Source organism: Oncorhynchus gorbuscha, linkage group LG15 (assembly GCF_021184085.1).
Source record: "Oncorhynchus gorbuscha isolate QuinsamMale2020 ecotype Even-year linkage group LG15, OgorEven_v1.0, whole genome shotgun sequence".
Lineage (NCBI taxonomy): Eukaryota > Metazoa > Chordata > Actinopteri > Salmoniformes > Salmonidae > Oncorhynchus > Oncorhynchus gorbuscha.
Window position 1 is genome coordinate 43,426,873 of NC_060187.1, and position 17,178 is coordinate 43,444,050.

Genomic DNA, 17,178 nt, shown 5'->3' on the forward strand with positions numbered 1-17,178 from the left:
TGGTCTACACAGAAAAAGTTCTTGCCTGGTTTAGATCTTATCTGTTGGAAAGATATGAGTTTGTCTCTGGATGGTTTGTCATCTGACAAATCAACTGTACATTTTGGTCATATCAAGACTATTTAAAGGGCAGGACAGCCCCCCCCCCCCAAATCTCTCTCGGACAAGGTGACTAATATATTTGCCAATATTTACTCTCAGATTTGAAAATGCTAATTAGCATCAAAGTAGACATAATGCAAAACTACAAATCCCTGCAAGCTCCTGCATATCATCTCTGGCAGACACCTTTGCTAACAGGTATTGTGTCAACTTAAAACTTGCACAAGACAGTTCACAGAATTGTCCATTTAAATACATTTTGCCAATTTATTAATTACTACATTTTGCTAACATTCGATAGTTAATCCAGAGATTCTTACCTTTGCCTCGATTAGGCAGTCTCGTCCAGATCATCATGTAATTTGATCATTAGCATTTCATTTTTGGCGGGTAAATACAGGCAAATATATTGATAGAAGTCACCTTGTCCTAGAAAGATTTACAGGTTTATCAAAACGTCACGGTAAGCCTACACAGCCCTTATTTTAAATGTTTCTAAAATTACCTAATGGAAAAACTATTTGAACGATTTCCCTGTTAGACCGCTAGGATTTATTGGTATTATGACTCAGTGGTACTCTACGAATTTAGATCTTGCAGATGATTTCTAGAACGCAAACACATTCTAACCATTCTGATTGGTAACAGAAACCAGTTGGGCCAGAGCCAGAACACACGTGGGTATAGCGGCGTTTTGAAAATCAGTATTTTGCATTGATACTCTGATTGGTTAGAGATGATCCAATCGCTAAGGACTTTGTTTTGTACAATTACCCCTCATTTTGAAGTCACCACAAACGACTTCAACGATGGCAGTCTCAGATTGACGTATGCAACGGACATAGAGCAGTAGAAGAATTCAGTTTAAGTCGTCACACAAAATCCTGGCTGCATTATTGCACATTCAGCAGCTCTGTGATTGAGGTTGTGCTTTAGGGGGTTAGAGGGTTACACCAGCCTTGTTATATGCACCCCTTATTGTTTGTTGACTACGGACTGTTTATTTTACAGCTAGTTATACAAGAACATAAACCTAATATGCAAATTGTGTTTATGTCACTGTAGGAGATAAGCAAGCATGAGTGTTACAAAAGGCTTTTTAATTCTGTATGTAGACCAATTCAATTCATTTTTTTCTTCTTTCATACATAAAGTACAGTGTATAACATAAAATTGTTTATTCTCATGTAAGTAAATTACAAAGTTCTTTTCTTGGGTTACAAAATGCAAATAAAATTCCAAAAGTAGAACATTTAGAAACTCTTTAACCAACTAGGTATTTTTCACTCATATACCCCAATCAACTTAAGTTTTCAAATTCCAAGGGCATAAAATGTGCTTTAAGTCGAAAACAATTGGATATACATAAAAAAACTATTGGGTACAATCACTTGTATGTAAATGTCTCTAGCCACAATAAAAACAAACTTCTGGACGATATTTATAGGTTTTTGACGGTGGTCCAAATTGATAACTTAACAAAAACTGTAAGTAGGGGGGGGGGGGGGGGATCTGTAGATAATACAAAACCCTGCATTTTCTGACCTGAACAGACTATTCATAGTTCTCACAGTGGAGTTCAAACTCACATAACACACAACTAGAAACAAAGCACAAAGTGTGAGATGATCTCCACTGAGTTGTTATTCTGTGAAAACTACACTCTCTCTTACGTCTGACCTGTCTGCCTGTCCCTCTCCTCAGTGCTGGTTCTTGACTCCCTGAGGTTTGCCACCACCAGGCTTCTTCTCCTGCTGCTGCTGGCCTCTGCCCACTCCTGGCATACCCCGGCCACGGCCTCCAAATACACCTAAACATTGAGCAGGGACAGCAAGTTATGACCAAAGTTAATGCACATCAGGAGCACCAGAAAATAATGATTGACACAGCTTAGATTGGGCAAATATGATTTCTAGCTACTTTTGAAGCACACACTGTGCACTTTTTTTAAACTAGGCAAGCCAGTTAAGAACAAATTCTTATTTTCAATGACGGCCGAGGAACAGTGGGTTAACTGCCTTGTTCAGGGGCAGAACGACAGATTTTTACCTTGTCAGCTCGGGGACTCGATCTATCGACCTTTCGGTTACTGGCCCAACGCTCTAACCACTAGACCACCTGCCGCCCCAACTAATATTTAACAATGTAAAGACAGTTTATTATAAAAGCTCAAATGTGGATGCATATGCCTGTCATTGAAATTACAGATCTGCAACACACACTGCCTAAATCATATGCAAATGCAATTTTTTTGTGTGCCTAATAATGATGTTAGCAGAAGACTGCCTCAGTAAGAATGGGAGGCCAATGTTGGTCTAAGGTTGGGTAGGGGTGAGGTCCGGAAGGGGTCAGTCAACTTCCCTAACTGACATTTCCTGAAACCTAAGCTGTGTTCAAATACTCATACTAACCGCACTATTTCTATTTGTTCCTTTATTAAAAAAAAATCCCACCTTTATTTAACCAGGTAGGCTAGTTGAGAACAAGTTCTCATTTATAACTGCGACCTGGCCAAGATAAAGTATAGCAGTATGAACAGACAACAGAGTTACACATGGAGTAAACAATTAACAAGTCAATAACACAGTAGAATTTGTGTAGTATTTGTGACGTAAATTATGTATGTAGTATGCTAATTGGGGGCGACAGGTAGCCTAGTGGTTAGAGCATTGAGCCAGTAACCGAAAGGGTGCTAAATCAAATCCCAGACCTCAAATTGCATGCATGGTACGCAAAATACATGCAGGTTGGCAGGCCTGAAATGACAAAGTAATTTGTGGGAAATTTGGTTTATTTAACTTTGCTATTGCGACGCATTGTACACAGTCTCTTGATTGACAGCCTATATTGGGCCTATATGAATTCTAGCTAGTTTTGAAGCACATGCTGTCCGCTAGAAATTGTTATGTAACACTGTAAAGACAGTTTATTATAAAAGCTAACATGTTGATAAAATACCAGTCACTGAAATTAAAAAGTCATTTGGGTTATATTAGGTTTCTACATTGAGTAAATTAAGTATTTTCCTATTGAGATCCATAACATTGAACACTCTAAGAACGGCAGGTTTGTGGTGATGAATCCAGGAGATCAGTTATTTATTCATTGCTATGATCATTGATCTCCTGAAGAAGCTATCTTTTTTCCTTTCTTTCTGTGCCCCCAAATGTTTGGATATACACCCAAATGTTTGGATATACTGGTAAAGTTACCAGAGTATACTACAAAGCAGAATCAATGAGTTAAACAAAGTGTTAAACAAATCAAAATATATATTGAATTTAGATTCTTCAAAGTAGCCACCCTTTGCCTTAACAGCTTTGCACACTCTTGGCATTCTCTCAACCAGCTTTACCTGGAATGCTTTTCCAACACTCTTGAAGGAGTTCCCACATATGCTGAGCACTTGTTGGCTGCTTTTCCTTCACTCTGCGGTCCAACTCATCCCAAACCATCTCAGTTGGGTTGAGGTCAGGTGATTGAGAGGCCAGATCATCTGATGCAGCACTCTATCACTCTCCTTCTTGGACAAATAGCCCTTACACAGACTGGATGTGTGTTTTTGGGTCATTGTCCTGTTGGAAAAACAAATAGTAGTCCCACTAAGCGCAAACCAGATGGGATGGCCTATCGTTGCAGAATGCCGCGGTAGCCATGCTGGTTAAATGTGCCTTGAATAATAAATAAATCACAGACAGTGTCACAAGCAAAGCACCTCCACACCACCTCCTCCATGCTTCACGGTGGGAACCACACATGTGGAGATCCGTTCACCTACTCTGCGTCTCATGGCTGGAACCAAAGTCTCTTCTCATGGTTATCCTTTAGTAGTGGTTTCCTTGCAGCAATTCGACCATGAAGGCCTGATTGACGCAATCTCCTCTGAACAGTTGATGTTGAGATGTCTGTTGAGATGTCTGTCAAATATATTTAGATTTGTTTCAACACTTTTTTTGCGTACTACATGATTCCATAGTTTTGATGTCTTCACCATTATTTTACAATGTAGAAAATAGTCCAAAAAAAAACCCTGGAATGAGTTGGTGTCCAAACTTTTGACTGGTACACTAATATACACTGCTCAAAAAAATAAAAAGGAACACTTAAACAACACAATGTAACTCCAAGTCAATCACACTTCTGTGAAATCAAACTGTCCACATAGGAAGCGACACTGATTGACAATAAATGTCACATGCGGTTGTGCAAATGGAATAGACAACAGGTGTAAATTATAGGCAATTAGCTAGACACCCCCAATAAAAGAGTTGTTCTGCAGGTGGGTACCACAGACCACTTCTCAGTTCCTATGCTTCCTGGCTGATGTTTTGGTCACTTTTGAATGCTGGTGGTGCTTTCACTCTAGTGGCAGCATGAGACGGAGTGCAGCTCATCCAGGATGGCACATCAATGCGAGCTGTGGCAAGAAGGTTTGCTGTGTCTATCAGCGTAGTGTCCAGAGCATGGAGGCACTACCAGGAGACAGGCCAGTACACCAGGAGACGTGGAGGAGGCCGTAGGAGGGCAACGAACCGGCAGCAGCACCGCTACCTCCGCCTTTGTGCAAGGAGGAGGAGCAGGAGGAGCACTGCCAGAGCCCTGCAAAATGACCTCCAGCAGGCTACAAATGTGCAGGTGTCTGCTCAAACGGTCAGAAACAGACTCCATGAGGGTGGTATGAGGGCCCGACGTCCACAGGTGGGGGTTGTGCTTATACAGCCCAACATCGTGCAGGACGTTTGGCATTTGCCAGAGAACACCAAGATGGGCAAATTCGCCACTGGTGCCCTGTGCTCTCCACAGATTAAAGCAGGTTCACACTGAGCACATGTGACAGAGTCTGGAGACGCCGTGGAGAATGTTCTGCTGCCTGCAACATCCTCCAGCATGACCAGTTTGGCGGTGGGTCAGTCATGGTGTAGGGGTGGCATTTCTTTGGGGGGCCACACAGCCCTCCATGTGCTCGCCAGAGGTAGCCTGACTGCCATTAGGTACCGAGATGAGATCCTCAGACCCCTTGTGAGACCATATGCTGGTGCAGTTGGCCCTGGGTTCCTCCTAATACAAGACAATGCTAGACCTCATGTGGCTGGAGTGTGTCAGCAGTTCCTGCAAGAGGAAGGCATTGATGCTATGGACTGGCCCGCCCGTTCCCCAGACCTGAATCCAATTGAGCACATCTGGGACATCATGTCTCGCTCCATCCACCAACGCCACGTTGCACCACAGACTGTCCAGGAATTGGCGGATGCTTTCGTCCAGGTCTGGGACGAGATCCCTCAGGAGACCATCCACCACCTCATCAGGAGCATGCCCAGGCATTGTAGGGAGGTCATACAGGCACGTGACTTGTTTTAAGGACATTACATCAAAGTTGGATCAGCCTGTAGTGTGGTAATCCAGTTTAATTTTGACTGTGAATCCAAATCCAGACCTCCATGGGTTGATAAAATGTATTTCCATTGATCATTTTTGTGTGATTTTGTTGTCAGCACATTCAACATGTGAAGAAAAAAGTATTTAATAAGAATATTTCATTCATTCAGATCTAGGATGTGTTATTTTAGTGTTCCCTTCATTTTTTTGAGCAGTATATATATATATATTTATGTATGTGTGTATATATATATATATTTATGTATATTTATGTGTATATATATATATATATATATTTATGTATGTGTATATATATATATATACACACACACACACACGTTCAAAAGTTTGGGGTCACTTACAGTGCAGACATCGTTAATATTGTAAATGACTATTGTAGCTGGAAACAGCTGATTTTTAATGGAATATCTACATAGGTGTACTGAGGGCCATCATCATCAACCAACTTCTATTCATTATTTCTCACTTATGAGTTTAGATACATATGTTAACAATCCTTCTGCCAAAGGACCATTCTATGGATTACATTGAACATTTTTGAAAATCCCCATTATCAAAGCCTGGTTTTGTATGGAATCACTCAATAATGATTTTTTATATATATATATATATATATATATATATATATATATATATATATATATACACACACACTATGTTTACTTAGCTCATAAATATAAGTCCCAATTGCATCACACTACCAGCACCTCAACCAAAGGTTACCCATTTGCCTCCCCAGAAAGAGAGGTTCCATCTTACCTCTACCTGCTCCTGCTCCTCCCCCTCGGCCCTTGCCCTGCTGTTTGTTCTGCTGCATGCCTCCTCGCCCGCGGCCCTTGGACACCACCTCCTCCTTTACCATGTCGATGATTTCATCAGGGATACGCAGGTACTTTATGGTGCTTCCTCTGATGTAACACTCGGGCATCCTCCAAAACTTATCTCCATCCTAAACGATAGGAGTGAATGGGATTAGGGGAGAATTTCAGCATTAGTCTTGGTAGAAGTACTCTTAAAAGCTGAATCTTTTGACTGTCAATAGTGCCATCTTGTGGCTAGACATGGACACTTTTCTGATAGTTGATTTGTGAAAAAGACAGCAATGTAGCCTCTTCATTCACGGCTGTCACGTAAGCAACCATATACATATTTCAGATCAGTGGTCACAACTCTTGAGTGTCGACAAGTACTTATAGAGAAACCCTTTACCCTCGAGGTGCAGATGACTTCTCGTAAGTTGATATTCATCCAGTTGTCACAACTGACCAAGTGTCCGTTATACGTCTCTCCATTCTTCAACTCCACCAGCTGAGGAGCATAGGGAAGAAGCATGAGTAAGAAATCAAAGGGATGTGGTTTCATGTTTGTACCACAAAAACCAATGACCATATTTACATGAACAACCGTGAGAAACTCACATGACTCAAGAAACAAAGTAAGAGTAAAATATCACAAAAACTTAAGACGAGTTGAATTCATCCTTACCATAGGGTGGTTCTGTGCAGTCTTCAGCAGAGATAGAGGTAGCTGTGAATTTCAATGTTTTTTTAAAGTCATTGCGCATGTTGTCTTGCTCGTTAGCTAACACATGATTAAATTAGCTAGCTAGCTTTGAAAAGGTTTGCTAACTAGTTGATATGATAGCCAACTATACTGACTGAACAAAAAATATAAACGCAACAATTTCAAAGAATTTACTGAGTTAGTTCATATAAGGAAATCAGTCAATTAAAAAAAAGTCATTAGGCCCTAATCTATGGATTTCACATGACTGGAAATACAGATATGCATCTGTTGGTCCCAGACACCTTTATAAAAAAGGGAGTGACAACCGCCATTTGCCTCATGCAGCGCGGCGGCTCCTTAACAGAGTTGATCAGGCTGTTGATTGTGGCCTATGGAATGTTGTCCCACTCCTCTTCAATGGCTGTAAAAAGTCGCAGGAACTGGAACACGCTATTGTACATGTCGAACCAGAGCATCCCAAACATGCTCAATAGGCCATGAAAGAACTGGGACATTTTCAGCTTCCAGGAATTGTGTACAGTCCTTGTGACATGGGGATGTGCACTATTATGCTGAAACATTAGGTGATGGCGGCGGATGAATGGCTCAACAATGGGCCTCGGGATCTAGTCAAGGTATCTCTGTGCATTCAAATTGCCATAGATAAAATGCAATTGTGTTCTTTGTCCGTAGCTTATGCCTGCCTATACCATAACCCCACCACCACAGGGCCCTCTGTTCACAACGTTGACATCAGTAAACAGCTCGCTCACACGATGCTATATACGTGGTCAGCAGTTGTGTGGCTGGTTGGACGACCTGCCAAATTCTCTAAAATTACATTTGAGGCAGCTTATAGCAAAGGTTCCCAAACTCGGTCCTGGGGCCCCCCCTGGATGCACATTTAGTTTTGCTGTAGCACTACACTGCTGATTCACGTAATCAAAGCTTGATGATGAGATGGTTATTTTAATCAGTTGTGTAGTGCTAGGGCAAAAACCAAAACGTGGGGAGAAGACATTTACATTTACATTTAAGTCATTTAGCAGACGCTCTTATCCAGAGCGACTTACAAATTGGTGCATTCACCTTATGACATCCAGTGGAACAGTCACTTTACAATAGTGCATCTAAATCTTAAGGGGGGGGGGGGGTGAGAGGGATTACTTATCCTACCCCAGGACTATGTTTGGTGGACATTCCTGCAGTCAGCATGCCAATTGCACACTCCCTCAAAGACATCTGTGGCATTGTGTTGTGACAAAACTGCACATTTTAGAGTCGCCTTTTTTTGTCCCTAGCACAAGATGCACCTGTCTAGTGATCATGCTGTTTTATCAGTTTCTTCATATGCCACACCTGTCAGTTGGATGGATTATCTTGGCAAATGAAAAATGCACACTAACAGGGATGTAAACAAATGTGTGTACAACATTTGAGAAAAATAAGCTTTTTGTACTTATTGAACATTTCTGGGATACTTTATTTCATGGAACCTACACTTTACATGATGCGTTTATATTGTTTGTTTAGTGTAGTTAACTAGCTAGATCAAATTTGAATTGAAATGCAAACCATGTGTTTAGACACTATAACAAACATATGTCAATGTTTTAACTAGATTACGATTATATTTTTAGTTAGCTATTAGCTAGCATTAACACAATGAGTTAACCGTTTAGCTACGTTCATGTTACGTTACAGTAGCTAACTATCCAAGCTGCATGGTAAACAAAACAACCACGCTTTTGTGCTCGAGCTATTCCACGGTCCCACACATAATAGCCCTCATATTACTGTAACCCGATAAAACATATACTTACCATTATAACAGATTATATTACAAACTATCCGGTCAACTGAACGTATTTTATTTTTTTGCTAATGCTAACTACGTTGGACGGAAGTTGTCGCCAACATGTGTTTCTACCATGCGTCATTACGTCAGACTCGCCGATAAAAAAAAACTCGCAAAAAAAGCACAGAAACAGATGACTGATCAACTGTGAAAGAACAGCAAACTCCCAGACAGCTGCATCCCTGGTAAAATTTAGAATAACAAACGAAAACATTCACTACAGCTAAGAAATATGGACAATAGTAAGCAAACTGTTGTTGTAACAGGTTAGTGGGCTTTCCTCTACTTGCTCGACTGTACGTAGTTTCTAGCTCGACAAAGCCAACTAGGGCGTGCATGTCAAGAATGTTACTCTGTTGAAAAGTTGTGTGAAGGACATGCAGCTGAGTTGTCCAAATAGTTGCCGTTTGTTATTTGTAAAATGACATACATTCCTTCAAAGTGTTTGTCAAATTGGCAATCATTTGTTTCTTGTATTCCAAAATAATATGCCTATGGATAACTGCCTATGGACATAATTGCATAACTTTAGGAACGTGTCATGCATGGTATGACCTACTTGACCCTGTATGTAGCAGAATCAAATTGAAGTTGTAATATTTCAGACCTCCAGACATGCACTTGTTAGGCAATTTGGCTAATTTTTAATGTCTTCCTTGTGTTTAGCAAAATTCTAGTTTCAATAAACATTTGCTTTACATACAAGCATTAAACACAATTGTGAAACTTTTAGGGTGTTTTCACATATTCCTCTTTTTTAAAATACATTATCTCAGTCCTCTTTAAAGTGAATTGGGGTAAAACATTTAAATGAAATAAAATAACCCAGTTCTCTTTGTAGTCACACTACCCTTGCCTTTGAATAAGGACTCAACAATTTTTTTCCAGTACACTTCACCTATTTTGTGGACTGAGTCCTCTTTGCACTCACATTGCTATGTTTAGAAAGGAACCAAGATATTTTTTTCCAACATGCACTCTGTGTTTTTACAAAGTGCAGGACAAGTCATTCAATCAAAATTGTGTTATTAGACAACTAGATATACATACATTTTGGAAGCTAATAATTGCATTTAATTAAAATATGAGACATAATTGTAATTAGAAGATACTATTAACATGTACATTTTTTATTGCTAACATAATATATAGCAGAAGAATAACTGCAGATTTAAATAATGCTGTAATTGAAAATTGTACACCCATTATAGGCGACTGCCCCTTTATTAGCTAGAATTGATTTTGTACCCTACAGTATTTTTTTATTTTTTTTATTTCACCTTTATTTAACCAGGTAGGCTAGTTGAGAACAAGTTCTCATTTGCAACTGCGACCTGGCCAAGATAAAGCATAGCAGTGTGAACAGACAACACAGAGTTACACATGGAATAAACAATTAACAAGTCAATAACACAGTAGAAAAAGATGGGCAGTCTATATACAATGTGTGCAAAAGGCATGAGGAGGTAGGCGAATAATACAGTTTTGCAGATTAACACTGGAGTGATAAATGATCAGATGGTCATGTACAGGTAGAGATATTGGTATGTTGTTATTCTCACCAAATTATGTTGTCTTCTCACACTTTTCAAAATGCACAATCAAATAAGCATTTTATGAAGCTCTCAGCCTATAGATGGCATATTGCAAACAAATAATCTTGAACTACAAACACACATTTTGGAATTTCTGTGTCGCTAATCAGTAACCAAAAACTTTTTTTTTTCTGCGAACCTGCATATAACCTTCTCTCTTTTGTGTCACCAATGTGATGGATTATGGCAGGGGAATCTGTGTTGCAGTATTCAAGTGTGTGGTGTGGGAATAATGACAGACAAACCTGAGGAGCTTTGTGTTCACATTTCCCTAAAAGAGAGAACCGGACCACGGAATTCAAGCGAACTGCTTCAGGGGCTCTTTTGAGGTGTCTGACTTCCTTTGGAGTGTTCACAGTGCACAACAAATGTTGCAAACCGTGCTGAGTTCACAAAAATTGTCCGAAAGGGACCAAGTGTGAAAACACCCGAATTATTCTGTCTCCCAGACGCAAAGGCCAGTTGGAACACGGATGGCTTGATAAAAGATGTTAGTTTGCCTGGGAACAGAGGGCCTCACAAAAGAGCTGGCCAGCAGCTGCTGACCCCACGCTCTTTCCTTTTCACCTTCCTGCCAGACAGACAGATCCCTGTGTCCCCAAGGGAACACACCAGCCCATTAATTTCACAGGGATTCAGAGTGATGTCTCAACGTTACTGCAGCTACACTCACACATTTATATAAACATCATATAAAGTGAGCTTGTTATTGGATTGTGCATATTTCTTTAGTGTCCCTTCGAGCGTGGGTTCTTACGACAGTTATTTCCTCTCAAGCAAATGTATTGCCAAGCAATCCTATAAGTAAAGCTTCAATCTCAAGTTAATTGAGTCTGCTATTTGAGTTTAATACTTTTAATTTTATAAATGCTGCCATATTTTGCAGGGTTTGAGCCATTTGGAGAGCACACTATTAATGCCAGTTGGGTAGCAGTCCAGGTATGTATATTTTGCATATTTCACATAGGCTATATTGAATTAATTTGTCTTTATAACTAATGAGGATGCATTGATTTCCCTGCCAATAACACAAAACTGCCTACTTTGTTCATGCTCAGCCTGTTTTGGTAGATCTCCATTCAGAAAATGTTTTCTTACACGTTCTATAATGTGAGAGAATCATTAAAGGGCCAAAGTCGGGGTGTGAGGCTGTATTGGGAAATGTGATGGGGACAATGGTTGTCAGGGTGTCTAGACAGACTTGATAAGGATATTCAAATCAAACAAAGGGCTGCTTTGTGGCTGTGGTCAATCATGCCACTTTTAAATGTTTATGGGAACTGGCCTGGTAGCCATGGCCAGTTGACCTGTAGCAAATTATAGAGCCAGTTGTGAACATTACACTTTAGAAATGTTGTCTCCTCCAGAAATGTTCAATATTTTCCTATTTGTGCTTTCCCAATTTGAATTTTTTGGATATCATCCAATCATATTTCTGTTGTGCATATTTTTTATGGACTGAATAGACAAAGTAAAGATGACCACAAGGAAATGTCTAACATGTTACAAAATGTCTATTTTAAAAGCAATGAGTTTCAAAATAATGTGAAGACATTTATATTATCTTTTATGAATATTAATCACCTTGTCTACTCTTCTCTTTGTTTTAAGGAACTGAAGAAGCTGGGCCTGGGAAAGGACATAGACCTGCATGTGTATGAGGTGCCTGTTGACTACCAGGCAGTCCAGAGTTTGATTCCCTCACTATTGAAGCAGTATCATCCCCAGGTAAGAAGGCAATGAATGGGCTCCTATCTCCTTTCCTGCTGTTCAATTATGCACCTTAATATGCACCATATTTGAATTTGTTTGTTTTGTATCCTTCTCTGCACGGGGAATCAGTTAGTGGTCCATGTTGGAGTCTCAGGTATGGCCACCACCGTTACCTTAGAGAAATGTGGCCGTAACCATGGCTACAAGGGTCTGGACAACAGCCACTTCTGTCCCCATTCTCAGTGTTGCATCGAGGGGGGCCCAGACTGTATTGACTCTGTTATTGACATGGAATCGGTCTGCAAAAGAGTGACAGCCTCTGGACTAGGAGTAGCAGTCTCAGTCTCTCAAGATGCTGGCAGGTAAGCATCTTCCTCCTGTGTGCTTTTGTGTTTGAAATTGCTAATAAAATCAATATGCATGCATACACCTGTGTTTCAAAGAAAGTTGTAGGCCTATTTTACCCCCCCCCACACACACACACACATCTTACTGTAGAACCACCACTTCGAACCATTATATTAATTCCTGTGTCTTTCCTGACAGATACCTCTGTGACTTCACCTACTACACTTCTCTGTACCTGAGCCATGGGCACTCGGCATTCATCCACGTGCCTCCCATAGAGAAGCCTTATAGTGGAGTGGACTTGGGTAGGGCCCTCCAAGCCATCATACAAGAGATGTTGGACATGCTCAACCAACCCGAAGAGAAGATCCACTGCCAGCGTGTGCACTAATTTACCTGTGAAAGCCAACTGCCTTTAACCTCTTACACACGAGAGATTATGCACTTAACCACAACTAGCCAAACAATGTTTTTGTTTCATTACCTCTTCTGGTGCAAATTCAAAGATGGCAACCGTACAGACACTTCCAGTTGACTTATTTCACAGCCATTTCGTCACATTCTTCATTGCTGTTTCCTCAAGCTCTTGACCTGGCCCATTTTTTTTCATCTTAATTGTTATGAGGTGAGTAAAGCTGGTTCAGTGTTTTGGTGTAACGAGCTTTCCCCACATTCTGTTGACACAGAGATTGAGCAAGACGATTTGAACTGGAATAACAGGAATTGACAGAAGTGAGCCACATGCTTGTTCTAAGAGCGCTACTCTTTTTGAATCTGTTGCGACGCTTCCATGGTTTTGACTCTTTATCCATACTTACACTGCTATCTCAGAAACAGGGTTAGTGTATGGAATAGCCCTTTTCTGCATCAACTCAATGTACAAGTTCCACATTATTTATTGTTATCTATCTAGTTATTTAAGGTGAATTTCTGTCCTTTGGTTGTTATTCATCATCTTGAAGAGCTATTTTTGTAACCAGCTTTTTCATTAAAGTCCACTTGTTGGTGCTACTTAAGTCATGCTAGTACTTCCTGGATTTGATGTATATGAAATGCCTGGCCTTTTCCTCTCCACTCACCAACAAAACCAGCGAACTACAACTTCTGATCAGGATAAAAAAGGACTTCTCACCTTTCTTTTTTTATGCTGTGGGTCTCGCCAGCTTTCAGGTCTACAGGGCTGATCGTGTCCCAAAGCAGTGCAATAAATCCAAAGGAGGTGGTTTGTGTTTCTACGTCACCCAATGCTGGTGCAAAGATGACACATCTAAGTCTCCAGATCTGGAATCTATTTTCATCCACTGCAAACCTTTTTATTCACCCCGTGAATTTTCCTCAGTCATTCTGGCCGTAGACTATCGCTCCGAGCACCTGTGCACACACAGAGCAACATCTACTGGCTGATCAGATCAGAGGTGGAAAGAGAATACCCAGATTCTACTTTGACCATCAAGGGTGGATTTTAACCATACCAGCCTACAACAGGAACTTCCCAGATACAAACACTTGGTGAAATGTTCAACAAGTCAAGAAAAATATTCTGGACCATGTTTACAGCACTTTTAAAGGGACATATCATGCTGTCTCCCATGTTCCCTAAGGGAACTCGGTGATGCTACACCTCATCCCTGCATACAGACAAACTAAAAACTGCCAAGCCCGTCAAACATGCAGAAATAGACTGACGAGGCCATTGGGAAGTGAAAGCACTGCCTAGATACCACAAATTGCAACATATTCAAGGACGGCAAAGCCAACATACACGACTACACAGACAGATTCACATCCTACATCAGTGTATGTGAGGAGAACATCCAAATGCTTTTCTATCACACCTCAACGACAAGCTATGGGTCACTGGTGAGCTTAGGGCTCTCCACAGTGCCGAAGAGCAAGACCAGGGTACTCTATAGAGGTCAAGAAAAAGCTACTCTCAGGAATGAAGGCAGCCGAACAGCAGTTCAAAGACAGGCTAGAGCAACTGCTCGTCTGTCTGGAAAGGACTGAAAGAAATTTCCAACTAGAAACCTAAAGCTACAAACCCTAACCCCTCACTGCCGAATAAACTAAACTAGTTCTACTGCAGATTTGACACACCCTCCACCTACCCCTCCTTGCCACTTCCCCCTCTCACCCATCTACCCCATCCCACCCTTCCCCATTTCTCTCCAGGCTCCTCTCTCCTCTACTTAATACTTAAGTCTATTGACTCACACGTGCATCAATCTAAGTAATACAATTTGAAAAATCATCATCCCCAATTTTTTACATGGGTTACGTCTCAATCCACCGCATCCGCCTATGGCGGCCTTTCCGTATCTGTGGTGGAAGGTAACAGACCATGAGACATCCCGAAAAATCTAGCTTCTCACAAAAACGTCTGTAGCTTCCGAACGGTTTGGCCTACAAACTATAATAACCACTCAATGGAAAGGGGAGACTCTCACAAACACAATGGTATTCTCCTGTGTCACGGGGCCTATCTTAAGATACTTCCATTAATTTGTATTGGTTATGGGAGTAGTTTTGTGACAACAGAAATAAGAGGTTAAATGTGTATCCTACCTTCAAAACATTATTCCTTTATGATTTTTTTTTTTGCCATTTATGTTTATTCAATGCGTTTCTATGGGATATAGTAATGGCCAAGTTCAATATTTTATCAACACATTTATTTTTTATTTTTTTATGTTTACACCTAAAGGTGTGCTAAAATTCTAAATCAAATAGCTAAATGATCCATGGTATGACCATCTTAAAACAATTCCACATGTTATGTCAGCTTAAGTAACCCTCCCCTCAAATGGCTTAGATATTTAGAGGTTTAAAGCACTGCGCGGACCAGCTCTCCCGTTTTCACTGACCATATTCAACCAGTCATTAGAGCAATGCACTGTTTCTGCCTGCTTCAAATCTTCCATCATTGTTACAGTTCCAAAAAAAACTAAATGTGTCCAGCCTGAACTTTTACAGACCTGCAGTGCTCACCTCGGTAATCATGAAAACCTTTCAGCGCCTGGTACTGTCCCATCTCAAAACCATCACTGACGCCTCCCTCAACCCACTGCAGTTTGCCTACAGAGCTGACAGGTCTGTGGACGACACTGTCGAAATGGGCCAACACTACATCCTCAAACACATCGATAACCTATAGACATAAACAAGGACATAGTTTGTGGACTTTAGCTCTGCTTTCATTACATTATCTCAGAACTGCTACAAGACAAACTGTCCTAGCTGAACGTGTCCAGCTCCATCTATCAGTGGACTACTGACTTTCTAACCAACAGGACGCAACACTTGAAGCTGGGAAAACACCTCTCGGACTCTTTATCCCTCAGCACCAGAGTGCTGCAAGGATGCGTGCTCTCACCTGTACTCTACTCACTCTGCACCTCTAACAACGCATCTGTCAAACTACTCAAGTTTGCAGATGACGCCACTCTGGTCGATCTCATCACCGACGGCGATGAGTACATGTACCGTGGAGAGGTCAACCAACTAGTGGCCTGGTGCAGTCAAAATAACCTGGAACTCAACACAGACAAAACTGTGGAAATGGTGGTTGACTTAAGAAAACGCCCCCCACCATCCCTCCCCCTCGAGATTGTTGGCTCAGCTGTTAGCACGGCTGAATCATTCAAATTCCTGGGGACCATCATCTCCCACAACCTCAAATTGGAGGACAACATCACAGAGGTCACCAAGAAGGCACACCAGTGGATGTACTACTTGCAGCAGCAAAACACAATCTCCCAGCCAAACATTATCCAGTTTTAAGCATCAATCGTTGAGTCCATCCTTCATCTCCTCCATCACTGTCTGGTTTGGGTCTGCCCACTGCAAGGGCAAACTGCAACACATACCCAAAAGTCTTGCCACCTGAATAGTTTCTTCCCCCAGGCTGTGGCCCTCACCAACCGGCTATCTGGCCCATAGAGACTAAAGCACTATGCACTCTGTGCTGCACACCGCATCAGGCCATCTCTGAACTGTATACAAAATGACTGCATTTCACTCTGTCCAGCTCTCTGCATTTAGATAGATTCATACTGTAAATGTGTACATCCACTGTATATCAATAATATACCCACTGTACATTTTATATCTGCTCATTCTCTATGTTCACTTTACCTAGTTGTATATAATGTGTGTAAACATCGTTGTCTGTATTCTGTCTCTAAATGTTGTCTATCACAAGCAGCTGGCACCATATCACCAAGTACAACTCTTGAGTATTGGTAAATGTACTTTGTGAATAAAGGTGATTCTGATGGTGCTTTCATAAGGTGTTTTGCTGGATTTATATGTTGTATAGAAATGTTTAATGTACCTGAAAAATGTTCTGTAGAGCAGACTTTTTTAAAGTGAACTGCATATTGTGTTTTCATATCCCCCCCAACATTATCTAAACTTTTGTTTGTTGTTTTTCTTGGGGGGAAACAGCAATTTCAGATAGTTTCTCTTACTTCCAAAAGCCAAATGCTGCTCGTTTACATGGATTTCTTATTGTTTCTTGAGTAGTTTTATAAGAAGTTGTAGTTGTGCCTTTTACTACGGTTATTTATATCAGGGAACGGTTTGGTTCTATCTCATATTTTCAAGTCTGTGGGCCCAACTTTGATTGATAGCTGTATGGCGATGTTTGATGTTTGAAGT

At 40.9% G+C, this 17,178-nt stretch overlaps 2 protein-coding genes across 3 annotated transcripts; one reads left to right on the forward strand and one right to left on the reverse strand.

Annotated features, from left to right (window-relative positions):
• Window positions 1-1,265: 1,265 nt before the first annotated feature.
• LOC123997197 (U6 snRNA-associated Sm-like protein LSm4) lies at window positions 1,266-8,947 on the reverse strand. Its single transcript, XM_046301343.1, has 5 exons — window positions 8,829-8,947; window positions 6,985-7,026; window positions 6,709-6,807; window positions 6,259-6,448; window positions 1,266-1,912 (listed from the first exon to the last, which is right to left on the reverse strand). The coding sequence occupies exons 1-5, from the start codon at window positions 8,829-8,831 to the stop codon at window positions 1,803-1,805; spliced, it is 444 nt and encodes a 147-aa protein (XP_046157299.1). The 5' UTR covers window positions 8,832-8,947; the 3' UTR covers window positions 1,266-1,802.
• A 1-nt stretch (window position 8,948) lies between these two features.
• Window positions 8,949-13,535, forward strand: LOC123997196 (pyroglutamyl-peptidase 1-like). Of its 2 annotated transcripts, none has more exons than XM_046301341.1 (5): window positions 8,949-9,048; window positions 11,345-11,397; window positions 12,070-12,186; window positions 12,301-12,533; window positions 12,718-13,535. In XM_046301341.1, exons 4-5 carry the CDS (start codon window positions 12,328-12,330, stop codon window positions 12,908-12,910), a joined length of 399 nt encoding a protein of 132 aa, XP_046157297.1. In that variant the 5' UTR covers window positions 8,949-9,048; window positions 11,345-11,397; window positions 12,070-12,186; window positions 12,301-12,327; the 3' UTR covers window positions 12,911-13,535. The 2 variants fall into 2 exon arrangements, with proteins under 2 accessions (XP_046157297.1, XP_046157296.1); XM_046301340.1 differs by having other exon boundaries at window positions 8,959-9,129.
• Window positions 13,536-17,178: the final 3,643 nt, after the last annotated feature.